At 45.0% G+C, this 26778-nt stretch overlaps 2 protein-coding genes across 3 annotated transcripts in view; one reads left to right on the top strand and one right to left on the bottom strand.

Moving 5' to 3' along the window:
• Positions 1 to 14360, top strand: part of ANKRD13A (ankyrin repeat domain 13A) — a gene marked incomplete at both ends in the record, with an annotated part of 39345 nt that extends 24985 nt beyond the window's left edge. Inside the window, 9 exons of one of the 2 annotated variants that reach the window (XM_080717500.1) lie at positions 397 to 463; positions 1852 to 1933; positions 3022 to 3083; positions 4498 to 4628; positions 5121 to 5278; positions 6173 to 6286; positions 9788 to 9948; positions 13002 to 13069; positions 14165 to 14360. In XM_080717500.1, coding sequence (XP_080573626.1) covers positions 397 to 463; positions 1852 to 1933; positions 3022 to 3083; positions 4498 to 4628; positions 5121 to 5278; positions 6173 to 6286; positions 9788 to 9948; positions 13002 to 13069; positions 14165 to 14360 — 1039 coding nt within the window. Of the gene's footprint in view, positions 1 to 396; positions 464 to 1851; positions 1934 to 3021; positions 3084 to 4494; positions 4629 to 5120; positions 5279 to 6172; positions 6287 to 9787; positions 9949 to 13001; positions 13070 to 14164 lie in introns of both variants that reach the window. The other variant, XM_080717499.1, reaches the window with a different exon arrangement.
• A 4657-nt stretch (positions 14361 to 19017) lies between these two features.
• Positions 19018 to 24496, bottom strand: LOC308278112 (uncharacterized protein C12orf76 homolog; the record flags this gene model as incomplete). The annotated part of the gene is made up of 2 exons (XM_080717734.1): positions 19018 to 19103; positions 24367 to 24496. 2 exons carry the CDS (start codon positions 24494 to 24496, stop codon positions 19018 to 19020), a joined length of 216 nt encoding a protein of 71 aa, XP_080573860.1.
• Between the last annotated feature and the right edge of the window lie 2282 nt (positions 24497 to 26778).

The following is a 26778-nucleotide window of genomic DNA, read 5'->3' as shown; positions in this document are numbered from 1 at the left end:
GGCCTCTGACGTCCGTGGCCACGGTTAAGATGACTGCGATAAATCTCTGACCCAGATACCTGCTGTGGCGATACCTTGGACACTGGTCACCTTCACTCACTCCACGGACAGCTGTCCAAGAAATGTCACCACCTTTGTCCCTGTGCTGACAGTTTTGTAAAGAAGCCAAGAATGGAGGCTTTTGATGCCTGGAGTGAGGCAAATTAACTAATGCCTGTGGGAGGGGGGTGGGGATGCTTGAGCCACCTGTCATTGATAGCATCCTTTCTGGACAATAGGACCATGTTTTCCACGTGTCCTTCACTAACTTAAGCTGGGGGGAGACTGTAAAGGCTGCAGGGATAAATGAATGGCATATTGTACATGTAGAAATTTGTGGTGTTCACTTTTTATCAGAACTAAATCCGGATTCTGGGGATGGAGGACAGATAAAGCAGAAGTTGTTAATGGTTACGAAGCAAAGGTAAAAGGAAACTCTTAAAATAAGATTTAATATAGCTATGTAGCTTCTATGCAAACAAGGAGCTTGTTCAGCTTTTTTTTTTTTTTTCCATGCATCTGTGCCATGAAGGTCCTCTGGGGAATACGTTCTGTTTAATGTGTTTCTTGCTTGGATATTTTATTTTACTGACCTTTGGATAATGGGAGCATGTCCCGAGGAGGTCTCTATGCCAAAGAGACATAGTTGTAGAGAAATGAGCACAGGTACCAGTTGCTCCGGTGGGAAGGACAAGCCAGTCATTCCTTTAATCTCTTTTAGGAAGGAAGGGTTAACATGCTTGCTCATCTTTTTAATTTTTTTATAATAACCTGAGTGGTATTTAAAAAATGTATTATATAGTAGCTTTTGTGAGTCTGTTATTTTTTAAAAACTTCTTTAAAAAACTTAGAGGTTGAATGCCCCTGGGTTCCATCCCCAGACCCGCAAAAAAAAACAAAACAAAAAAACAAACAAACAAAAACTTAGAGACTCTAAGTATTTTTTAATCAGCCTGATTGTATTCAGAAGGCTTACAGCTCATTTATATGACATCAGTAAGTTTAAAAACCACTTTAGTAGTGGAGACAACTATCTTTGAGTCTTCTGCCATTTGCTGGCCTTTCCTGAGTCTTGGTACAGGAGGGCTGATGACTGTGGGGATGGAGCCAGATAGCAGGTCCTCTGGTGGCCTCTGAGTAGTGTTTAAAGCTTACGTCACGCTCAGCGAGATGCTTTTAGAGGTGGTCACTCTAGTGCTGCGTGTACTTTCTGTAGCTTTCAATGTCGCCAGTACACACATGGCATATACAGTTAATTCTGTGTACACGGCTATATTTGATTTTCGAGACCACCATATTCTTTAGTCACCCTGATAATACAAGCATTTCCTCTGGCAGTTATAATAATTTTTTTGTGTGTGTCAGTAGACAGGTTTTCTCTGAATCTCACAGGTCTAGAGGACTCGAATTCATTCCTTTTTCTTCTACTCAGCCGACGGCTGTCTAAGTCCTGTTAGACGATTACCACGGAATAAGGTGTGGAAGTGCGGGAGACCGGCCCAGGTGCCTTGGTGTGGGAGGAGCCTAGGTGGGACCCTTGGGTATGGGACATGGTTAGAGATGATTTAGCAACAAGAAGGGCAGGTTATTTCACTGTTAAACTGTCAGTTGTGAGAAGTAACTGCTGATGCATTTCTAAGTTGATCATTTGTCTATTTTCTCTGAAGGATCCTAATGATTGTTAACCATTTCTCATTTTTATTTTGCTGGATTTTTTTTTAATTTTGGCTTCAGCGTTCTTGCTCTTGCTATGCTTATTTTTTGAGTTTTGATCCCCTGTGTCACTGTTTTCTTTTGCACACATCTCTCAAGGTTTACACAGTAAACAATGTGAGTGTGATAACCAAAATACGCACAGAACACCTGACCGAGGAGGAAAAGAAGAGATACAAAGGTAGTCACAGCCACCTTCCTGCCCCTTTTATTGTGTTAATCTAGAGAGCGCCTTTGTTGGCTCTGTTAAGTTTGGGGTAGTGTGATCGGGACATGCTAACCCCAATCCTAACTGCTTCTTATAAAAGCTCCCTTGGGCCGGGCGTGGTGGCGCACGCTTGTCATCCCAGTTCTTGGGAGGCTGAGACAGGAGGATCGCAGGTTCACGGACAGCCTCGGCTACTTGGTGAGGCCTTCTACAACTTAGTGAGACCCTGTTTCAAATAAAGAATGAAAAACAGGGCTGGGGGTATAGCTCAGAGGTAAAATGCCCCTAGGTTCAAGCCCCACTACTGCAAGAGAGAGAGAGAGAGAGAGAGAGAAGGAAAAGTTCCCTTGGACTGATTCGTTCTTGGAGTGTCTCCCTGTAGTTGCTTTCAGCAGTAATTAGAACAATTCATGGGGGCTTGTTTATGTGATATGGTGAGCAATGTTGCATTCATGCAAAAAAGTCAAAAGGAATACTGGAGGATTTATCACTGGGACAGGTGAGTTAGTCTGAGCACTTAGGATGCACACTTTGGGTGGAGCTGGGCCTGAGCCAATACAGGGCTGCCATGTAGCTGTCGAATCTCGGCTTTGTGAGCGCTCTGGCCTCTGCCTCAGTGTGCTCAGTAGTAAGTGGAGGTGATCCTGGGCCTTCCTGAGATGAGATGAGTTACCACATGTAAAGCTTTAGCATGGTGCTCGGAGCACATGGTAAGTGTGGAAATTGTGAGCAGCAGAACCAGGGCGGCCATTTCCGTGAGAGAGGGAACAGGCCATGTGGTGGGGAGTGGCCAGGGTGGGGTAGAGTCCAGTCCGACCGACTCCTAAATCCAAACTCTTCCACTGTTCTGCTTGAATTTTTATAACTTCCTCTAGATCAGAGATCCTATTAAAAGTGTGCAGTAAGCAGTAAATTAGCTTTGGGGATGATTTCATCAGCCTGACTATAAATGGACGTCCTAATATACAGGTAGCTTGGCTCAGAAACTTTGAAATATGAGAAACTTTTTCTATGTCACAGTAAGATATAATACTAGACATTGACCTTTCCTCTCTCTGCAGCGGACAGGAACCCACTGGAGTCTCTGCTGGGAACCGTGGAACACCAGTTTGGTGCTCAAGGGGTGAGTTGGAGCTACATGCTATCATCAGAGTTCAATGAAAAGAATTAACTCAGGTGTAACTTGTGTTACTGGATCTTGAGCAGGCCGCTTTTATTTGAAAAGGTTAAAGAGGAGCTGGGTATGGTGGTGCACGCCTGTAATCCCAGGACTTGGGAGGCTGAGATGAGAGGATCACAGGTTTAGGGCCAGGTTCAACTTAGCGAGACCCTCAAGAACTTATTGAAACCCTGTTTCATATTAAAAAATAAAATAGGGCTGGGTGTGTAGCTCAGAGGTGGAGTACCCCTGGGTTCAATCTTTAGTACTAAAAAAAGTTAAACTCCTAAGGTTGGATTCAAGATATTCTTTTGGATGAGAGTTAGATGAGTGAGCCTTGAAAAAGATTTTAGGAGAGGGGTAAGAGTATTGAAATCAGGTGCTTGTCATCTGTTAAAAACTAGGGGTGTTTCTATAAACATGACACTTAACACGAATTCAGGACTTTACATCATGACAGAACATCTTATCGAACATTTCTCACTAGGTCCCCACAATAGGTATGCACAATTGGTACATTGGATGTCACTGAAGGTAAAAAAAAAAAAGAAGGAAGGAAGAAAAAGAAAGAAAGAAAGAAAAGAAGAAAAGAAAGAAGGAAAGAAAGAAAGATTTCAGCTGAGCATGGTGACACAAGCCTGTAACTTGGTGCTTGGGTGACTGAGATAGGAGGATCGCAGATTGGAGACCACCCTGAGCAACTAGTGAGACCCTATTTCAATATAAAAAAATGAACTAGGGCTAGGGGTGTCGCTTGGAGGTAGTAGAATGCTCCTGGCTTCAGTCCTCAGTTATTTATGCACACACTCACGCACCCACACATCCCTAGACATGACAGAGCTGGAACTTAGACTGCTTCAAGTCTTTTTTTTTTCTTTTCTTTTTTTTTTTTTTAGGTACTAGAGATGGAACCCAGGGGCCTTCTACATCTGACCTATACCCTCAGTCCTATTTTTATTCTTTATTTTGAAACAAGGTCTCACTGAGTTGTAGAGGGCCTCACTAAGAAGTAGCTGCTGCGATCCTCCTGTCTCAGCCTCCCAAATGCTGGGATTACAAGCGTGCACCACCACGCCCAGCTAAACTTCAAGTCTTTCAAATCTTATATACTTTGAAGTATTTCTGTCTCTCAGATTTTTCTCTTCTGGAATCAGGAGATTAAAATGCAGAGAGTGGAGAAATACCTTAAATGGGGAAACCCATTAGATTTGGCATGTAGTTTGGTGAACTCTTTTGGGACTTGCTGGTTTCATGCGATAACTTAATAATATTAATAATAAAAGCGAGTGTCTGGAACCTCCTGATGCTTAGTAGGTCCACATGCTTCAGAGACTGAGCTGTTGCTTGGCACTTCTGACTCTGAGTTCTGGCTCAGCAGGATCTCACCACGGAGTGTGCCACTGCAAACAACCCCACTGCCATCACGCCTGAAGAGTACTTCGATGGAGACTTCGATCTGAAAGACAGGGACATCGGAAGGCCCAAAGAGATGACCATTAGAACGCAAAAGTAAGGGAGAGTCAGCTGCGGTTTCCATTTAGGGATCGTCTCAGAAGTGGTGCTGTTTTGTGGTGTTAAGTTCCATCATTCCTCTGCTCCTTTTCCTTAAAAGGAATTTTTAAATTCCTTTATCTGATGAAAGTGCATTGCCCTCTGATTAGCTCCTTTCCAAATAGAGTATAGATTAGATATAAGAATGCTTTCCTCTTATTATTTTTGTTTACAGCAACAAATCTTGGCTAGGAGGTGGAAGTGTTTCCTGGGTATCAGAGTGTCAGTTGCTTCCTGCGTGGTCTCCATCACCATGCTGTGGGGTGATGCGGGCCCTTGTGCCCACTGCCACATTCCAGGTGGTCTCGGTCTCCTGTGGCTCCAGTCTTCTAGGGGAGGGTGCGGCCTGCTGAGATGCAGATGCATGAGGGTACGCAGCACAATGTGGAGCTGTCTGGAAAAGCCAGCTTGTCTGGAAAAGCCTCAGCTTGTCTCCTCCGAATCCCGCAGGTTCAAGGCGATGCTGTGGATGTGTGAAGAGTTCCCCCTTTCCCTCGTGGAGCAGGTCATTCCCATCATTGACCTCATGGCTCGAACTAGTGCTCACTTTGCAAGGCTGAGAGATTTCATCAAGCTGGAATTCCCACCTGGCTTTCCTGTCAAAATAGGTACCGTAAAACAAAGCTCAGGACACTCACAACACTCAGGTTCTACCCGTTTCTGTGGGGGACAGAATGTGCCTCACAGAATTGGAACACATTCTGTACAAGGAAGCGTATAGTAAATAAGGAGGAGGTCAAAATTACCCACATTTGATTTGGTTTAAAGAAGTGTCATGAGCCGGGCGTGGTGGCGCACACTTGTAATCCCCGCGCTTGGGAGGCTGAGACAGGAGGATCGCACGGGTTCAAAGCCAGCCTCAGCCACTTAGGCTCTCAGCAACTTAGTGAGACCCTGTTTCCAAATAAAGTATAAAATAGGTCTGGGAGTATAGCCCGGAGGTAGAAAGCCCCTGGGTTCCATCCCCAGTACCAATAAATAAATAAATAATCACCTAAAGAAGTGTCATGATTCTTGTTTCATTTTGTAATCAAAATTAGGAGGCGTTCAACCATCAGTTCTATGTACAGACATGAGAAGGCACAAAAATATAACGTATTCATTGTTTTAAAGTCAAGTTTTACTTAAGTGGAACTTTAAATTAGACATTTATATAAGGAGGACAATTGATAACCAAGTTCCTTTGGTCTATATGTCTTAGGGTCTGAACTCATCTGCATAATGCTGTATATAATACGTTGATTGTGAGGAATTTCCGTTTTGAATGCTTGTGTATTGACACTTGAAACCTGGCTAGATCATCACTGAAGCGTTGTGGTCTAGGATGTGAATTTGATCTGTTTTCCTATCTGTATTGGGGAGGGCTCTTTTATAAGGATTTAATGAGCTCGCACTGATAAAAGCGCTAGGCACAGCACCAGTTTTGTTAGCCTAACTCAGTAAATTACTATTATGATGATTATTCTCAGTTACTTCACTTATAAAAGAATTTTTTTTGTTAGAAATTCCCTTGTTTCACGTCTTAAATGCGCGGATTACATTTGGAAATGTTAATGGCTGCAGCACTGCTGAAGAAAATGTATCTCAAACTGTGGAAGGGACCCAGGCTGATTCAGGTAAACAAGAAAGTTGAGCTTTATGATTTAAAAAATTGATATATTCAGTAATTATACTAATTATTTATTCAGTTTGAAATTAGGATAATCTTACGAAATGAATCTTATGTTAGATATGAGAAAATTTGAGGTTTATTTTAGACTAAGTGAAAAAACACCTCATGGAATATATATGGTTCTACTTGTATTAAAAAGATAGCATGTTCATAAAAAAACAGCTTTATTGAGGGTAGTGTACATCTAATCAAATGCTCCCACTTAAATGTGGCAGTTCAGTAGATTTAGACAAATGGGTATTTTCTGGTACAACCACAGCCAAGACAGAACATTCCTAAATACCTCCAAATTTCCTCATGCTATTTTTTTTTTAAACTGGGGATGGAACCCACATTCTACCTCCGAGATACATCCTCAGCCCTATTTTTTATTCTTTATTTTGAAACAGGGTCTCACTGAGTTGCCAAGGGCTCACTAAGTAGCGGAGGTGGTCTTCGAACCACGGTCCTCCTTCTCAGCCTCCTGAATGCTGGGATTCCAAGCGTGCGCCACCACGCCCGGCTACTCATGCTCTTTTGCCATCGGTCCAGTTCATATTTTTGGATGCAATTGTAAAGGGAACTATTTCCTAAATTTTTTCAGTTACTAGTATATAGAAATTGATCTTTGTATCTTGTAACATTACTAAATTCACTTGACTTCTGGTAGCTTTACTGTAGATTACTTAGAATTTCTTATATACATATCATATTACCCATGAATAAATACAACTCTAATTCTTCTTTACCATTCTTTAAGCCGTTTATTTCTTTTTCTGCCTTGGTCTGGCTACCACATCCAGTGCAGTGTTGAATAACAGTGGTAAGAATGGGCAACCTTGCCTTGTTCCTGATTTTATTAGTATTTTTTTTACCTCCCAAACTACTTGGAGATTGAACCCAGGGGAGCACTACCACTGAGTGATATCTTCAGCCCTTTTTATTTCATTTTATTTTGAGACAGGGCCTAGCTTGTGGTTCTTTTTCCTGATGTGGACAATAAAGTTGGGTGGTATTAGATGTTCATGAGGTTATACAGGAAAGGAACACTCATCCATTATTAGCAGGAAGAGTAAATTAGTATAATTTCTTTCTTTCTTTCTTTCTTTCTTTCTTTCTTTCTTTCTTTCTTTCTTCCTTTCTTTCTTTCTTTCTTTTCTTTTCTTTTGCAGGTCTGGGAGAATGGAACCCAGGGGCATTCGACCTCTGAGCTACACCCCCCTGCCCTATTTTTTATTTTGAAACAGGGTCTCACTGAGTTGCAGAGGGCCACAAACCACGATCCTCCACTCTCAGCCTCCCAAATGCTGGGATTACAAGCGTGCACCACCACTCCCAGCTTAGTATAATTTTTTAATAAAATAAATTGGTATTACTTAGTTGAGGATATATATACATTTTGACCTAGCCACTCCTAGGTATGTACTCCAGAGAAGTGCACGTGTGTGGTCATCTGGAGACCCAAATAATGGACAGCAGCATTGTTCACAATAACAAAGGCCTGGAAACTACCAGATCTTAGAATGTGCTACTTGTGGTATATCAATAGCAACAGAAAACCTATAGTAGTGAAAGTAATTTTATTTATTTAAAATACATCAAAACTGATAAATCTCATATGTGGTAAAACTCCCAAAATAAGAGCTAAGTACCGAAAGCCACTATTCTGACTTATGTAGTTCACCTATAGAGAGGAGGAAGGGGGTGTGGTTAAGAAGGCTCTTTCCCTGGACTCTGGTATTGGTAGCACTGTGTGTGTCTTAGTCTAGGCGAAGGGAACATGGGCATTTGTCTTCTTGCTACCATTTGTAAGTGTTCAGATCTTTTTTATATTCTTGTTTATGTTTATCATATTACACATTAAGAAAGAAAAAAGCACATCAGTGTGACTGTGTATGTATACACATACACACCTGCGTGCACACATATGTGCATCAGTATACTCCAAGGAAACTCTGGTGGAAATAAAAGTAGTGTAGGGAGAGAGATCTTCTCATTCTATAGTCTTCTGTATTTTTTATGACAATGTATATATTTTTAACCTAAAAAAGTACAAAGAAAAACTATATTATGGTATTTTTATTATATTTTTCCTCAAAAATATCTTAATAACAAACTTTGATCCTTTATTTATTTTGTGGTACTGGGGATTGAACCCAGGGGCATTCAGTCTCTGAGATGTGCCCCTATTTTATTACTATTTTAAAACAAGGTCTGAGTTGTAGAGGGCCTCACTAAGTTGCTGAGGCTGGTCACAAACTTGCAATCCTCCTGTCTCAGCCTCCCAAGTACTGGGATTACAAGTGTGCATCACCATACCTGGCTATTTATTTTTATTATTATTATTATTTTTTTATTATTATTATTTTTATTATTGGTGGTACTTGGGTTCCTGGAAGCCCTTCTACCTCCGGGCTACACTCTCAGACCTATTTTATAATTTTTTAATTTGGAAACAGGGTCTCTTAAGCCAGCGAGGCTGACTCCGAACCAGCGCGATCCTCCTGTCTCTGCCTCCCAAGCACGGGGATTACAAGCATGTGCCACCACGCCCGGCTATTTATTTATTTTAATTAAAAAATTTTCATCTGGCATGATGACACATGCCTCCCAGACTCTTGGGAGGCTGAGGCAGAAATGTTGCTTGAGTTCAGGAACTTGTGGCCAGTGTGGGCAACATTTTGAGATCCTGTCTCAGATTAACAACAAAAACTATCTTTTTTTCCCCCCTAAAAGTTGGAGTGGAAATTAATTTATCAGAGCCAGGCGTGGTGGCGCATGCTTTTAATCCCAGCACTCGGGAGGCTGAGACTGGAGGATCACGGTTTCTAGACACCCTCAGCTACTTAGCGAGGCCCTTCACAACTCAATGAGACCCTGTTTCAAAAATAAAAAGACTAAAAAAATAGGGGTGCGGGTGTAGCTCAGAGGTAGAATGCCCTGGGTTCCATCTCCAGTACTGAATGAATGAATGAATAAATGAATAAATAAATAGAATAAGAATAGGGCTGAGAATGTCACTCAGAGGTAGAATGCCCCTGGGTTCCACCCCCCAGTACTGCAATAAAAAAACAGGAGGAGGAAGAGGGGGACGGGGAGGAGGAGAGAAAGAAAGAAAAGAAAAGAAAAGAAAAGAAAGAAAGAAAGAAAGAAAGAAAGAAAGAAAGAAAGAAAGAAAGAAAGAGAGAGAAAGAAGAAAATGAAGCCGGGTGTGGTAATCCCAACATTTAGGAGGCTGAGATAGGAGGATCACGGTTTTCAGATAGCCTCAGCTACTTAGTGAGGCCCTCCACAGCTTCTTGAGGCCCTCCACAACTTAGTGAGAACCTGTTCCAAAATAAAGAATAAAAATTAGGGCAGGGGCTATAGCTCGGAGGTCGAATGCCCCTGGATTCCATCCCCAGCCAGACCTGGAAAAAAACAATTTAGCAGACACTTGGATGGCTGCTTTTTTTGTGTGTTTCAGCTTCCCAGGTCACAGACTTCGAGGTGGATCAGTCTGTGTTTGAAATTCCTGAATCATATCACATTCAAGACAATGGCAGAAATATGCATTTGCAAGATGAAGATTACGAGATAATGCAGTTTGCCATCCAGCAGAGCCTCCTGGAGTCCAGCAGGAGTCAGGTGCGTTTCTCAGGAAAAGTGGCAGGGCTTCACAAGCGCTGCCCTCTGGTGTGGCCTTGGTTTCTGGCTAACCAGACACTTACTCTAAATAGCAAGTTTAGGGATTGAACTCAGGAGCATTCTACCTCTGAGCCACACACCCAGCCCCATTATATATATGTGTGTGTGTGTGTGTGTGTGTGTGTGTGTGTGTGTGTGTGTGTGTGTGTGTGTATTTTTTTTTTTTTTTTTCCGGGTCTGGGGGAGGAACCCAGAGGTATTAGACCTCCGAGGTATTAGCCTCCCAAGTACTGGGATTACAATACAAGCGTGTGCCGCCATGCCGAGCCTGATACAGATTTTTATTTATTTTTTTGGCAGTACTGGGGGTGGAACCCAGGGGCATTCTACCTCTAAGCTATATTCCCAGCCCTATTTTTTATTCTTTGTTTTGAAACAATGTCTCACTGAGTTGCAGAGGACCTCACTAAATAGCTGAGGCTGTCCGGGAACCAAGATCCTCCTATCTCAGCCTCCTGAAGGCTGGGATTACAAAACTACCACACCCGGCTCTGATGTAGATTTTTTATGTATTCGTTTATTTTTGTGTGTGTGTGGCACTGGGGATTGAACTTTTCTATCCCTGAGGTATACCCCCAGCCCTATTTTATTTTTATTTGGAAACAGGGTCTCGCTAGGTTGATAGGAGTCTCACTGCTTGCTGAAACTGCCCTCCAACCTGCGATCCTCCTGTCTCAGCCTCTCAAGTACTGGGATTACAGGGGTGCGCTATCACACCTGGCAGATGTGGATTTTAATCCCTCCCCAAGGCAGCCCAAGCACTGCTTGGTGGTTGCTCAGTAAATATGTGATGAGATGGTTGTTGAGTCCATGTACAGAGTATTTTACTCAAACACTGTATTCCATTGTGAGAGGGACTATCTCCTTAAATACGTTCTGTATCTCTAGCAAAGAGCAAGCACAGGACAGACCTGGGTAAAAGTCGCCACTTTGCATGTCTATCCCTTCAGACTTCGGCTCCCTCTGACTGGGGCTTGAGATCCTCCTCACCCTCTGCCAGCTCCTCTGTCCTCTCCCTGTGGCCTTGGCTCTGCGCTGGTCAGTCTGGTCTGCCTTTTCCACCTTTGATGTATCCTGGGCTCCTGCTGTCCGTTTTGTTCATGGGTGTCTGTCTGTCTGACCTCTGTTTCATTCAGTGGGTATTTGTAAAAGGAGAATTCTTTGGTGAAGCAGCCTCTGCCCCTGTCCTCATGGGATGTTAACATGGTACCCATGTTTCGGCACCCCTGCTCCAGCCAGGCTTTTGGTTTTCTGGTTTATACTCACGCCCTGGGTCTTGCGTATAGTGTGCCCTCCTCCTTCACTTCCTTTTGCCACCACTACAGACCCACTAGGTTTTCTCAAGCTGCTAGGCTGGAGGCTAGACTCCAGAGAAGGCTTATGGCCCTTGAGCTCCTGGGAGAAGACCCAGGCCCCAAGCATCACTCTCAGACCATCTGCTCTTCCTTGCTCTCTATAAGTGGGCCTTAGCTTTTCCCCAAGCTCTATACAAATCTTATTGACTATACATTTTGACCAGGGGAGTAGCCAAAGTTCAAGATAACAAATAGTGAATTATGTCTTCTAATCTTGTCCTAAAATAATTACCTGCCTTGGTCATTTAGTTTGTTTGTTTACTTATTTATTTATTGCAGTACTGGGGATGGAACCCAGGGGCATTGTACCTCCAAGCTACACCCCCAGCCCTATTTTTTAACTTTTATTTTGAAACCGGGTCTCACTGAGTTGCAAAGGGCCTCACTAAGGAGCTGAGGCTGTCCTCGAACCACAATGCTAGGATTACAGGGGTGTGCCACCACGCCCGGCTGCCTTAGTCATTTAAATGTTAACCCACAGGACAGGCAAGGTGGCCCACACGTGTAATCCCACCACTTGGTAGGCTGAGACAGGAGGATCTGGGTTCGTGGACAGCTTCAGCTACTTAAGTGAGGTCTTCAGCAACATGAGACCTTTTTTCAAAATAAATAAAAAATAGCCAGGCGTGGTGGCACACGCTTGTAATTCCAGTACTTGGGAGGCTGAGACAGGAGAATCTGGGTTTGCTGCCAGCTTCAGCTACTTAGTGAGGCCCTCCGTAGCTTAGTGAGACCCTGTTTCAAAATAAAGAATAAGCCGGGCATGGTGGTGCATGCTTGTAATCCCCGTGCTTGGGAGGCCGAGACAGGATCGCGCTGGTTCGAAGCCAGCCACGCTGGCTTAAGAGACCCTGTTTCCAAAAAAAAAAAAAAATAGGTCTGGGAGTGTAGCCCAGAAGTAGAAGGGGTTCCAAGAACCCCAGTACCACCAAATAATAATAATAATAATAAAATAAAATTGTGTTGGGGATGTTGAGGTAATATGCTCCTGGGTTCAATCTTCAGTATTGCAAGTAAATAAATAAAAGTTCAATCTTCAGTATCGCAAATAAATAAATTAAATTAAATAATAAATAAAAATAAAAAATAGGGCTGGGAGTGTAGCTTGGAGGTAGAATGCCCCTGGGTTCCATCCCCAGTACTGCAAAAATTTAAAAATGTTGACCCACCATTAACTGTTTTTAATAGATTGTTTTCTGTGTGAAGTGTGAGAAGGTGGTAGCTTTGAATCAGTGACAACTGTATGGTTGTACCATACTGTCACGGTAATCTAAGTCCCTGTTAGTGACACACAACACTGTCAACAATAGGTATATAGCTAGGCGTGACGGCGCACACTTGTAATCCAGTACTTGGGAGGCTAAACAGGAGGATCAGGGTTTGTGGCCAACCTCAGCAACTTCGTGAGACCCTCTGCAGCTTTGTAAGACCCTGTTTCAAAATAAAGAATAAAAAATAGGGCTTGGGATATAGTTCAGAGGTAGAACATCCCTGGGTTCACTCTCTAGTACCACACAAAATAAAACAGAACCCCCCCCCCAAAAAAAAGGCATGTAAATTTCGTAAGCATCTTAAATCCTTATCAGCATGACGCCTCCTCCTAGAGGTATTCATTCTCCTCATGTTTGTTTTTGCTAGGAACTTTCTGGACCAGCTTCGAATGGCGGGATCAGCCCGACGCACAGCTATGAAGCCCAGTATGAGAGGTAATTGACTCTTTATTTTTTGTTGTCCTAGGGTTTGAACTCCGAGGCTTTCTACTCCCAAGCTACACCCCAGCCCTGTTTTTTATTCTTATTTTGAAACAGGGTTTCACGGAGTTGTGGAGGCCTAAGTAGCCGAGACTGACTGTGAACCTGTGATTCCCTCTCAGCCTCCCAAGTACTGGGACTGCCAGCACGCGCCACCGGCCCTGCTCCACTTGACTCTTATTGTTTAATCACTTGTCAAATCAAACTTGACACAGGCACTTAAAACCCCAATTGCTGTGGGCACAGTACCTGGCCGACTCCTGTGTTAGCTCTTCTGCTCCCTCTAGTGGCAGGACTCGTTGAACTCTCTCTGAACTCTTTTTGTGTGTGTGTGCGGGGTATTAAACCCAGGGCATTCTACCTCCAAGTTACATCCCCAGCCCTATTTATTTATTTTGAAACAGGGTCTCATTAAGTTGCTGAGAGCCTCACTAAGTTGCTGAAGCTTGCTTCGAACATGTGATCCTCCTGTTTCGGCCTCCTTCTTATTGGGATTACAGGCATGTACCACCACACTCCACTTTATCTCTGAACTCTTAGTAGTGTATTTCCAGATGTGATGAGTGCTGACTAGTTCACAGGTCAGTGCCATTGGCAGAAGAAAAGCATCAAGCCAGTGTTTTCTGATTGGCTTGATCTTTAAGTAATGTATGATCACAGGTCTAGATGCCTCTAGTGGGAAGTTTGTATCAGTTAAAAAATACTGACAGTCTGAAAATGTATCACCCAGCAGGAGCCACTAAGAATTGCAGCTATTGCTGGGTGTGGTAGCACAGACTTATAATCCCAGCTCTAGGGAGGCTGAGACCAGAGGATCCTGGTTCGCAGACAGCCTCAGCTACTTAGTGAGGCCCTTTGCAACTCATGAGACCCTGTTTCAAAAAATAAAGACTAAAAAATAGGGCTAGGGGCATAGCTGGGAGGTAGAATGCCCCTGGGTTCCATCCCCCATACCGAAAAAAAAAAAAAAAGAAAGAAAGAAATGCAGTTACTGTGAGCACCAGTAAAGGTGATAGTAAAGACTGCCTCTCGGTCCCTCTTCCGTCCCAGGGCCATCCAAGAGAGCCTCCTCACCAGCACGGAAGGCCCCTGCCCAGGGGTCCTGAGCGAGACTAGCCGTTTTGATAGCGACTTGCAGCTGGCCATGGAACTCTCTGCCAAAGAGCTGGAAGAACAGGAGCTCCGGCTCCAGGAGGAGGAAGCGGAGCTCCAGCAAGTCCTGCAGCTGTCGCTCACTGACAAATAGACCTTTTTGCCCTCCGCTGCAGAGCAGTGGGCCCAGGCTGCGCACGTGCTGCTCCACTGTGCCCAGGAGGACCTGCACTCCACGCAGATGGCAGCTGCCCCTTCTTTACCCAGAGGCACAGGACCAGGGCCTCCCAGGCCTGTCCCGGATGCTCCCCGGAGGGGAGGGGCAGGCCCCATCGCCAGGCTGCGGGGAGGAAAGCGCTGTTACCTTCCACTAGCTGAACTGGCTCGCAGGTCACGTTTTTACTACCAGCTTTAGACAGAACACCCAAACCCCGCAGGTTTGTAGAAACATTTTTATCAAAGAGTGATAACAAAACAAGTTATTGCAGAGCCAGGGTGCTTTTCTATGAGAGCAGCAGCAGCCGCCTTTGTAGAGTGGTTTATGAGAATCTCGAGACCTTTACTGTTCACCAAAGACATGGCTTGTACGGATGTACTCTTTATTTTTACCTTTCTATCTAGGATTCCTAGGCCGTTGTCATTATTCCTCCTCCATCTCCACCTTATTCCACACCCCCCCCCAGCTGATGTTAAAGAGGAGATGTGTACAGGATCTATTTTAGATTATGGTTAACTATTTGCATCAAATTAAGATATACAAATGACCACGGATGTTGCCTTAGCCTTAAAAATTACTAATAGTTTCAAACCACCTCACTCCATGGATTGAGGGATCTGATTTGAATTCGTAAATGCCATTCCTTTGAGAGCAGGATCCTCCAGGCTAAATCAAAAGGCAGCTAATCCTGTCCCTGAAGGAGCAGCTAGGGGAACCCACAGCTTGTTCGTGAATTGAGCAAGATGGCTACAACTTTGGAAGAGCAGAGAACAGACCAGGTGCGTTCTGAGCCTGCCCAGCTGAAGGATTCTAGAACTGGCTGCATGTCCTAGTCCCACTTGAAAGGAAGGCGTGGATTTGAAATTAGAAAGGGAGATAACATGGAGCTCAGTGGCTCTTCATTCAAAAGGGAAAGTGATTCCACATTGCTTTTTAGAGTTCAAGTCAACATCTTACTGGATAAATATATTTTTTAACAGAATCTTTTTATTATTTTTAAAAGATATAAAAACAACTACTCCCATCAGTAGCAATACAAGGTTATACATTTTAACCAGATTTTCTCAGGCCTTTTTTGAATACCTTTAGTAGTTAACTATTTTGTCTAACCCTCCTGTAAATACCCACCGCATAACATGCCCTGGGGAACACAGCGGAGCCACCTCTCACTCTGGCCCAGGATTCATCCCCCAGGCCATGCTGAAATAACCTAGTAAACGGTCTCCTCCTCGGTTTCACATCTGCTTCCTACTGTACTTGTGAGGGTAGGAAGAGAGATGTGAACCACTGTTCCAGTTAACGTCTGCATCATCCGGTAGTGCTGCCAGTGAGAGGTTCCTAGACACAAAGAATTACACCCTCAGTCCCGCAGGGCATCTGCCTTTTTGTCATGGTCTGATCAAAATTCCTTCTCTACACACAAGGCCAGTATAGGCAACATCACATTTGTTTCATATGCAGCTTGGCATCGTTTACTTGGTGTTTACTGTGAGTGAAGACACTTTGGGGAAATGGCTGTAGTTAGGCCACGCCGTTTATTCACTGAGGTAAACCGTAGGTAATCTCTGTTTGCATTCCATTGCTCTGCTTCCCGAGGTCTTTGACTTTCCCCCAGGGAGTCACTTAAAGAGGGACTGAGCATTGCATCAGTCTGTCTATGCGTTTTTCATATGTGTTCTCTTAAAATGCAAATAAAGACTGCTTCTGTAGAGGGTGCTTATATAGTATCCTAGACGCCGAGTCTGGTTCTTCACGTTGGGCCTTCTTGACTTAAGCAGTTGTTCCAGATGTTGGGCTGCACAGAGGCATCCCTGCAGCGCCTCTTGGAGGTGGCTGGCTCTCTGCAGGAAAAGGAAACCAGGCCAGCAGCAACTCTTTGCTATGTGTAGTGTGTGTATCACTAGGGTTGAACTGGAGCACTCTCCCTCCAAGCTAAACCCCAGCCCTATTTTTATCTTTATTTAGAAACAGGGGCCAGGCATGGTGTTGCACTTGTGATTCCAGCATTCGGGAGGCTGAGACAGGAAGATCATGGTTTGTGGGGAGCCTCGGCTACTAAGTGAGGTCCTTTGTAACTCAGTGAGACCCTATTTCAAAATTAAGAAAAAATAGAGCTGGAGGTGTGGCTCAGAGGTAGAATGTCCCACGGTTCCATCCCCAGTAGCGGGAAAAAAATGTCCTCAAACCTGTGATCCTCTGTCTCAGCCTCCCAAGTACTAGGATTACAAGCATGTGCCACCATGCCCAGCTTTCTCTTTCTTCCTCTCTCTCTCTCTCTCTCTCTCTCTCTCTCTCTCTCTCTCTAAGCCAGAATGCTTTGGGATGTGACCCCTTACACGTTCACATGATAGTTAATGCATCCAGAGCCATCTGACACCAAATATGTTGGTATTAAAACAAAAGGGCCGGGCGTGGTAGCACATGCTTGTAATCCCAGCATTTGGGAGGCTGAGACAGGAGGATCATGGTTCGAGGCCAGCCTCAGCTACTTGGTGAGGCCCTTTGCAACTCAGTGAGACCCTGTTTCCAAATAAAGAATAAGCCGGAGTTAGGCGTGGTGGCACATGCTTGTAATCCCAGCATTTGGGAGGCTGAGACCGGAGAATCGCGGTTTGTGGACAGCCTCAGCTACTTAGGCCCTTCGTAACTCAGTGAGACCCTGTTTCAAAATAAAGAATAAAAAATTGGGCAGGGGTGTAGCTCGGAGGTCAAATGCCTCTGGGTTCGCAGGTTCAAAGCCAGCCTCACTGGTTTAAGAGACCCAGTTTCAAAATAAAAAATAGGTCTGGGAGTAAAGCCCGGAGGTAGAAGGGTTTCCAGGAACCCCAGTACCACCACCACCACAACAAAAAACAAAAAGAATAGAAAATAGGGCTGGGGGTGTTGCTCGGAGGTAGAATGCCCCTGGGTTCCATCCCCAGTACCGAAAAACAAAAAACAACAAAATAAAACAAAAAAAGGCAGTGGCTAATCCTACTTTATTGTTTATTTTGAAACAAGGCCTCACTAGTTGCAAAGGGCCTTATATTACCGAGGCTGGCTGTAAACCTGCCGATCCTCCTGTCTCAGCCTTCAAAGTATTGGGATTATAAGTGTGTTGCTACCATGCCCAGCTTAAAGTTTGAATCCATTATAAAAGACTCCTAGAAAAACTACATATATTTGCTTGCCTAGCATGCATGAGGCCCCGGGTTCAGTACCCCATTACCACAGAAAAACAAAAAACAAAAAGTATCTATAGGGTCAAAGTAGAAATCAAAATGTAAAGGGCGAGAATTGCTGCACGTTGAAACTCTTTGACTGTTTTCTGGCTGCCAGTGTCTTGCATAGCAGCAAATGTTATTTCACACCTGAACTGAAAATTTCACTTCACAGTGCTTAAGAAATCGATGGGATCGCACATCTGCATTTGAACACTTGGGAAATAACTTGAAAGAGTAAAACAGTATACAAGGTTTTACTTTAATTTTAATTGACAGTTTGCTCAAAAGCACAGAACAGTGAACATTTTAATGGCTCAATACTGTGGTTGCAAACAAAACCCTTAGGTCGCAGTTACAGTGGCCCTCCTCAGTTATTCACATTAAGTGCAGGTTGTTAAAGGATCAGTGCCGTGCTGGAGTGGAGCACAAGGTAAGCATATCGGTTTCACAACAAAATTAAATCTAGCACCTTTAAAATAAATACTAGTAAGCATCTCATTATCATTTCAATAGGGGTAAAAAAAATCCAGTTCACCACCAGTGCAAACTAATAGCAGCATTTTCAAAATTGAGATTAGACTTGTGTAAACACACACCAGGTCACACAGCGGGAATGTACTTCATGGTTGATTCCTCCACACCCAGGGCTGAAAATCAGGGCTCCTGCTGCATCTTAGGTTCCCAAACGGAAAAGCTACCAAAATTGTTAGGTTGTGGGCTAGAAAAACTTAAGTCCGGTAGAAGGAAGATCAATGTGTCTGAGCGGGAGGGGTTCTTTTACTGATGGTCGACTAGTAACATCTGCAGGCAACCTCTGAGCCTTCCGGCCTCCCTGCGCGCCCTGACTTCAGTGGGGCACCAAGCGCAGGGCCGGTGCAGTGAGGAGCGGAACCTCAGTCCCGCAGCGGGCACGGCTCTGCAGCCAGTGCGTTCTACACCATCTGAGTGTAACAGGAGCCGCACGCGATTCCCAGTTCGCTGTGACCAGACGGCCCTGCGGCAGGGAATGTCTGGATTGAGCCCTCATGACTACTTCAAGCATTAATGATCGGTCCTTTCCAGGTGGTTCTTACAGGGTTAGTATGTTTTCTTTCTCATAGGCACACCATCTCTATACTGAACCTTGGGGCTTCAGGTCTTTTAACAAATACTGCCTGACATAAACAGAAATACTGAGAAGCAGACTCAGCAGCCAGTTATTTGCACTATGATCTTAGAAGAAAAAAAATCATTGCTAGTACATGGTTTTCTTAAATCTTCAACATTTACCAAGTGTCCAAACCAAAGGTCATTCCAAGTAGACAGGTTCCAGTTTCACCTTCTCCACTGGCCCGTGTGCAACACAACTATCCTGCTCCCAGAGACTCACGGCAGCCTTGCTTGTGTGGCTGTCACCGGCGCCGGATGGGCTTGTAGACACAAAATGCCATAAGGATGACGGTCACCAGCAGAATGCTGAAAATGGTTCCCATCAACACTGCAAAGGGAAAAGCAGTTACCTCCCAGTGACAGCACCAAGTCCTGCAACTCATCATGTGTTGACAATGATTTACCAAATGCTATTTGCTGCCAGGCACAGACAGAGGAAGTAGCCCCAAACAGACCATTACTCAAGCCAGCTCCATATTCATGGGGAATAAAACAAAGAGCTTTTAGTATGGGTTGATACGGCATGAAGAAAACAGGTGGTGGAGCTGGAGGGGGCTCAGGAGGTGATGGAGGAAGCATCTAAGGAGGGTCCCACACGCAAGTCCTTGAAGGAAGGGACAGCCATGTGCAGTTCTGCAGGGACCAAGTTGCGAAAAGGGCCGGCCTTGAGGCCAGACAAGCCCGACACGTTCACTGAGCAGATGGGCAATGAGGCCAGATGGAGGCGGGAGGCAGTTTATGCAGGGCCCTGGGTGCCCCTAAATTTAAAAAGGAGCCACTGAGCTGGGCGTGGTGGCGCACGCTTGTAATGCCTGCGCTTGGGAGGCTGAGACAGGAGGATCACACAGGTTCGAAGTCAGCCTCAACTGGCTTAAGAGACCCTGTTTCCAAATAAAACCTAAAAAGTAGGTGTCTGGGAGTGTAGCCCGGAGGTAGAAGGGTTTGCAGGAACCCCAGTACCACAAAAAAAAAAAAAAAAAAAAGCTGGGCGTGGTGGCCCACGCTTGTAATGCCCATGCTTGGGAGGCGGAGACAGGAGAACCGCACAGGTTCGAAGCCAGCCTTGTTGGCTTAAGAGACCCTGTTTCCAAATTAAAAAAACAAAATAGGTCTGGGAGTGTAGCCCGGAGGCTTCGAAGGGTTCCATCCCCAGGACCACCAAAAAAAAAAAAAAAAAAAAAAAAAAAAAAAAAAAGCCATTGGAGGGCTGAAAGCTGAGGGTGACACCTGGTTGGAGAAAAAGACCCCTCCTAGGGGTGTATTCATTTCGAGTCACCCCCTCATGCCATTTTGGCATGGGGCTGTATTTCTATTTTCTGTATTTCTATCTTTCTAATAAACTTCTTTAAATCTTAAAAAAAAAATCCCTCCTGCTGCTGTGTAGAGAACCATCTGATTACAGGGAGAACAGATGCAGGAGCCCAGCTGTGTCTGAAGCCACTAATAAAACCCAGAGATGCAGAAGAGAATAGAATATCCTTGCCTCTGGATGAATAAAATATCTTGACAAGGGGCTTCTGGCCAAAGAAGCAATCAACTAACTTCACAACCTATTATGTTTCTGAGAATAAAAGGTGACATCTAACATGTCCAAGGTGCCCAGGTGAAGAGCGGGAACTCTAGCTACTTACTCAGGCTGAGCCTGGTGGCACAGGATGGCAAGGACCTGGGCTGAACATGACCAGCACCGGCCAAAAGCTTTATGCAGCAGCAGCGCTGACGTGCAACCTTGTTTTGTGATTATCTTAGAGACCTTGGGAGGCACTCAAAATGTTGTCACTTTTAATAATATACCCTATGTGTGCTTGTAAGCAAGTGGGTCCACCCAGGATCCAGTTGGGGCTTAGCTAATCATGGTTGTTTTCCAGTCTGGTTACTGTTCCTGTGCGAAACCAAGATTTGACCATAGCCTTCCTTAGATCAGTACGTTCAGGTATTTGTGACCCCCCCCCCCATCACCCACACTTAAACCCAGTTACTATAGGCAAAGATCATGTTTTTCCAGTGAGTGAGGGGGAGGAAGGGTAGAAAAGGGGACAAAGATATTGTGTCCTAATTCCAAAAGGTCAGAGCAACTTTGAAGTCTCTTAATACAAAACAAAAGCTATGACTTACATGCTAAGTATCATATCTCAAAATAGTCCTTGTTAACTAAATACTGAATTCCAAATTACTAAAATTCTGACTGCAATTGGACTGAAAGTTGTCTTTTTTTTTTTTTTTTTGGTGGTACTGGGGTTCCTGGAAATCCTTCTACCTCCAGGCTACACTCCCAGACCTATTTTTTATATTTTATTTGGAAACAGGATCTCTTAAACCAGCGAGGCTGGCTTCGAACCTGCGCGATCCTCCTGTCTCCGCCTCCCAAGCACGGGGATTACAAGTGTGAGCCACCATGCCCGGCTGAAAGTTGTCTTATTCCATTTAGATTATTTTCTTGCATTTTAGAAAGGCTCTAAAATTTTTTTTTAAACTCTTGAAGAAATTCTGAGAACTAGAATTGGAGGATGAAAATCTAACTTAAACTAAAAAAGAGCTTAAAGCCATGTAAGGTACAAAATATCCAGTGGGACAGCTATGCATTTGGGACTTAAACTCTCCTGCTCTTCATCTTTCTACCTCTTCCTGTACTTTGCTTTGTAGGATTAGTTGCCTGAATGACAGCTCTGACAGAACCTTAAAAGACTATTTCAATCCACCCTATGAGTGTCCACCACTGAACCTCTTTCTTTCTTTTCCTTCCTTCCCTTCCCTCCCTCTCTCCCTTCTTTCCTTCCGTCCTCGCTCTTTCTTTCCTCTTGTTTTTGTGGTACATTGGATTGAACTTAGGGGCATTCTACCTCCAAGCTACATCCCCAGCCCCGTTTTTTAAATTTTTAGTTTGAAACAAGTTCTTACTAAATTGCAGAGGGCCTCACTAAGTTGCTAAGGCTGGTCATGGATCTGCAATACTTCTGTCTCCGCCTCCCAAGTACTGGGATTACAAGTGTGCACCACCACTCCCGGCATGGAGCCTCATTTTCTGCATCCATAAAATGGGACAAATGAGCCGGGCGTGGTGGCGCACGCTTGTAATCCCCGCGCTTGGGAGGTGGAGACAGGTGGATCGTGCAGGTTCGAGGCCAGCCGCGCTGGCGTAGAGACCCTGTTTCAAAAAAATATAAAATAGGTCTGGGAGTGTAGCATGGCAGTAGAGGGTTTCCAGGAACCTCAGTACCACAAAAAAAAAAAAAAAAAAAAAAAGGGACAAACGAGCCGAGCGTGGTGGTGCACACTTATAATCCCTGCGCTTGGGAGGCTGAGACAGGAGGATGGCACAGGTTTGAAGCCAGCCTCAGCTACTTAGTGAGGCTCTTAGCAACTCAGTGAGACCCTGTTTCTAAATAAAATATAAAATAGGGCTGGGAGTATAGCCCAGAGGTAGAAAGCCTCTGGGTTTCACCTCCAGAACCACACACACAAAAAAAGGGACAAATGAGACCTTGTTTAAAAAATAAGTATTAAAATATTTAAAAAGGATTGGAGGTGAGGCTTAGATGTAGAATGCCTCTGGGCTCAATCCTCAGTACCAAATAAATAAATAAATAAGCAAAATGGGACAAATGAAATCCACTTAAAACAGAATTGTCTACCTGAGGCTTAAAAAGTGCTCGACAGCCAGTGTGGTGGTTCACACTTGTAATCTCAGTACATGGGAGGCTGAGACAGGAGGATCACAGGTTCGTGGCTAGCCTCTGCTACTTAGTGAGGCCCTCCACAACTTAGTGAGACCTTGTTTCAAAATAAAGAATAAAAAATAGGGTAGAGGGTGTAGCTTGGAGGTAGGATGTTCGATCCCCAGTACTGGGGGCGGGGGGGGGGGAGAAAGCTCAACAAAGTGCAAGCATATTATAAGCACACTACAAGTCAACACTGCTACTATGGTACTATGGTCAAGACAGGCAGCGTGGCACCGTAGTCAAGAGTTCAGGGTTGGGCTCAGACTACCTGGGTTTCCAAATCTATGTATGAGCTATGTAACCTTACACAGGCCACCAACCTTTATTGTTCTTGTTTCCTTTTTTGAATTGAGGATTGAACCCAGGGGTATTCGACCTCTGAACTACACCCCCAGCTTGCTTGCTTGCTTGCTTTATATTTTATTTTGAAACAGAGTCTTGCTAAATTGCTGAGGCTGGCCTCAAATCTACAATCCTGTCTCAGCCTTTCAAGTCCTGGGATTGCAGGTGTGTGCCACCCTTCCACCTAACACACACTTGTTTCCTTGACTGTAAAAAGTCAGACTTCCCCCCTGCACTCTAACCACCTGAGATAAACACTTAATTTTTATAATTTTTATCCCAGAACTAAATACCTCTACTGTGCATGACTACGAAGAAGCTCCCTGCACCTACAAAGCAGTAGGATTCCCGCTTAGGGATACCTAGAACTGGTCTCTATTTGCTTGGATGTTGCAACAATATCATGTTAAGTGTTGAAACGCTCTCAATTTCTGTGGTCATCTCCTTGCAGATAACATATAGGTTGCAGGTCACTTTCTTTTTTTTTTTTTTTTTTGCGGGTCTGGGGGTGGAACCCGGGAGCATTTGACCTCCAAGCCATACCCCCTGCCGTAGTTATTTTATTCTTTAATTTGAAACTGGGTCTCACTAAGTTGTGGAGGGCCTCACTAAGTAGCTGAGGCTGTCCGCGAACCGCGATCCTCCGGTCTCAGCCTCGGGAATGCTGGTATTACAAGTGTGCGCCACCACGCCCGGCTTGCAGGTCGCTTTCTGAGCAGCACCTACAGTGGTTATCTCAACCATGGGGATTTTGTCCCAGAGAACACTGGCAATATCTGGAGGTACTTTGATAATTTCAGTTGCGGATGGGCTACGGGCATCTAGAGGGTAAAGACTGGAGGGGCTGTTAAACATCCTACAGTGCTCAGGATAGCCCCTCTCTACCTAAGTGTCATTTGATCCAACAGGTCATTAGTACCCAGGCTGAGAAACCCGGCTCTGAACACTTAAACAGGATATGTATTAGCAGCGTGGCTAGGTGTGCAGTGAACATTAAATGCATGGCAGACATTGAGTGGATGGAGACTCAAGAAAACCCAGAAATGATATGATGTGGTCAATTTGTAATATATAATGTACTAATGATGTATAGAAAGAGGGAAGGATTTTAGCAGAAGAGGCGTATTCGCTGTGAGGTCCACATGAACTCACATATGCAGAGTGCTAGCAGAACACGCGGTATGTAGGAAACGCTCAACCGTAAACTACCATTATTACTGCGAGTAGCGGTCTCTTTAGGGACGAGGTGGAGGATACAGGATGCTCCTTGTTGCCTATCTGAGCCCACAGACCGGAGGAGACCCACACCGACACAAGTCCCCGGGCTGCGCTCCATTTGGGTACCACCAGCACAGATGGAGAACGCAGCGGTCACGAGGCCTTGCTCTAGCGGTAAAACTAGCTCTTCCGCCCAGGGCTCGGGAGATGAGACCGCGGGCTCCCTGAGAGGCCCCGACCCTCGCCGCCCCGCGCGCCGGCTCGGGCTGCCTGTGGCTGCAGAAGCGCAGGCCCGACCCCGCAGCCGCTTACCCAGGTTCTGCCCGCGCAGCACCGCGTACGGCCGGCTCCGCTCCGGCGGCTCCGCCGGGCTTGGGGCCTCCGCCTGCCCCAGGAGGCTGCCCAGGCCCAGGGACAGCCACAGCCACCGCGGACACAGCATCTTCCAGGTCCCCGGCCGCAGAGGCCACTTCCGCCGGAAGCCCCGCCCCCGTGTCCACCCGCGCGCCGCCCCCCCTCCGTCTCCGCGCGTCGTTGCCGCGGTAACCGTGCGCTCCAGACAAGTTTCCGTCCTGCAAAGGTTGGTCCAGGATTAATGTTCCGGTGGGCCCACTTTCGGTTCCATCAACGTCAGGTCCTGGGTAAAGTGCCACCGAGGTTTTCCATCAGCTAACAACCAAAAAGCCCCATTCTTTGGGCTGCTTGAGAGCCTCACTCATTTGGTATAAGTAGGTCTGCTTTGGACTTATGGGAAGCTTTTTTTTTTTTTTTAAACATGAATCCATGCATTTTCTTACTAAAGCCAGAGAAATACACACTATATTGACATTTTTATAAAAGCCCCTCAAACGCCGGGCGTGGTGGCGCACGTTTGTAGTCCCCGCGCTTGGGAGGCGGAGAAAGGAGGATTGCGCAGGTTCGAGGCCAGCCTCCCTGGCTTAAGAGACCCTGTTTCCAAATAAAATATAAAATAGGGCTGGGAGTGTAGCCCAGAGGTTGAAGGGTTCCATCCCCAGTTCAAGACCAGCCTCAGCAATTCGGCGAGTTTTCCAGGAACCTAAAGACCCTGTTTCAAAACAAACAAACTTAAAAAGGAGGAGGGGGGCCTAGGGAGTGTAGCAGTTAATGTACGTTTTGTGATTTTTCAGAGTATGTGCATTCACTCTGGAATGTAAAGTCCACAAGGGCAGCAGGGTTCTTGCTCACTGCTGTATCTATCCCAGAGATGAGAAGAGTAGCCTATTATGTTTAATAAGTGTTCGCTTAACAAACCAGGAGACTGAGCTTGGCTACGTGTTTGGCCCTACGCTCCACACAGTAGGCAGCAGAACTGGGACTCGATCCAGGTACATAACATTCTCACTTGTCCACCCACCTCATAGCTTAGGCTCGGGTTGTCAACTCTAGATGGTTCTACGAAGTGCAGGAAATCCCAAAGGGGAACGTCTTCATTTGTTATAACTTTGTGTGTGTGTGTGTGTGTGTGTGTGTGTGTGTGTGTGTGTGTGTGTGTCTGGGTATGGAACCCAAGGGCATTTGACCTCCGACCTACACCCCCTGCCCTATTTTTTATTCTTTTATTTTTGAAACCGGGTCTCACTGAGTTGCAGAGGGCCTCACTAAGTAGCCGAGGCTGTCCGCGAACCGCGATCTTCCGGTCTCAGCCTCCCGAATGCTGGGATTACAAGTGTGCGCCACCACGCCTGGCTTGTTATAACTGTTTTAAATGGGCTGGGGATTTAACCCAGTCAGTGCAGAACACTTGCTGAGCTGGTTATAGCCCAAGCACTGTAGGGGACAGTGAAGTGCTTGCTACTCCCCTCCCCTCATGTAGCTTCCAGCCTAATTAGCAAGAGATGTAATAAACAATCACAAAGAGAATCATATAATTCAAAGTTGTGGATGCTCTAAACAAAAATTACAAGAAGTACTGAGTTTTGATACCAGGGAAACATATTTTCACCAGGATGGTAGATTTTCTTTTAGAGAAATCCGGTCCTGGGGACTAATAAAATGCAGGGCAAGAAAAGAACATTCACTTGAAAAAGGGAAGGAGAATACTTCCCTTTAGATAAGGTTGGGACCTGACTCATTAGCTTCTCTTGGGGAATATTTCGGTCAGCTTATGCTAATACCCATGTGTTTCTGATGTGTTCAAAGTACAAGTAGGTTGTGGTGCACAGTTACAAGGCTTCCTTTTTTTCCCCCCCAGTCTTGCTTCTCACTACTCAGCTCTCTGAGCCACAGTGTTTGTGTCTAGAAAAATCTGAATAAGAGAATTGACCTCAGAGTTGCTGAATAAGAAAATACATGTAAGCTTACATTGCACATTTTAAGTTATATGTTAACTCTTACTATTGTCCTGGGAAATATGTCTTAGAAGAGTGGGTTGGTAATAGACCCTAGGAATCATGTAGTTGGTTAGTCTGTGGTTTGTTGAGATGCCTGGATTTATCTTCTTAGTGCTGCCCATCATTGAACTATTTCCCATTCAAATTCCCTTCAATGAAAGGAGAATAAACAGTTGTTTAAAGAGACTATGTTAGCCGGGCGTGGTGGTGCACGCTTGTAATCCCAGCATTCGGGAAGCTGAGACGGGAGGATCATGGTTTGGGGATACCTCAGCTACTTAGTTGGGCCCTCTGCAACTCACTGAGACCCGGTTTCAAAATAAAGAATAAAAAATAGGGCAGGGGGTGTGGCTCGGAGGTTGAATGCCCCTGG

This window comes from Muscardinus avellanarius, assembly GCF_963383645.1.
Source record: "Muscardinus avellanarius genome assembly, chromosome: 21".
NCBI lineage: Eukaryota > Metazoa > Chordata > Mammalia > Rodentia > Gliridae > Muscardinus > Muscardinus avellanarius.
Note: the sequence above shows the minus strand (reverse complement) of the source record. Positions and strands in the feature narration are given on the sequence as shown.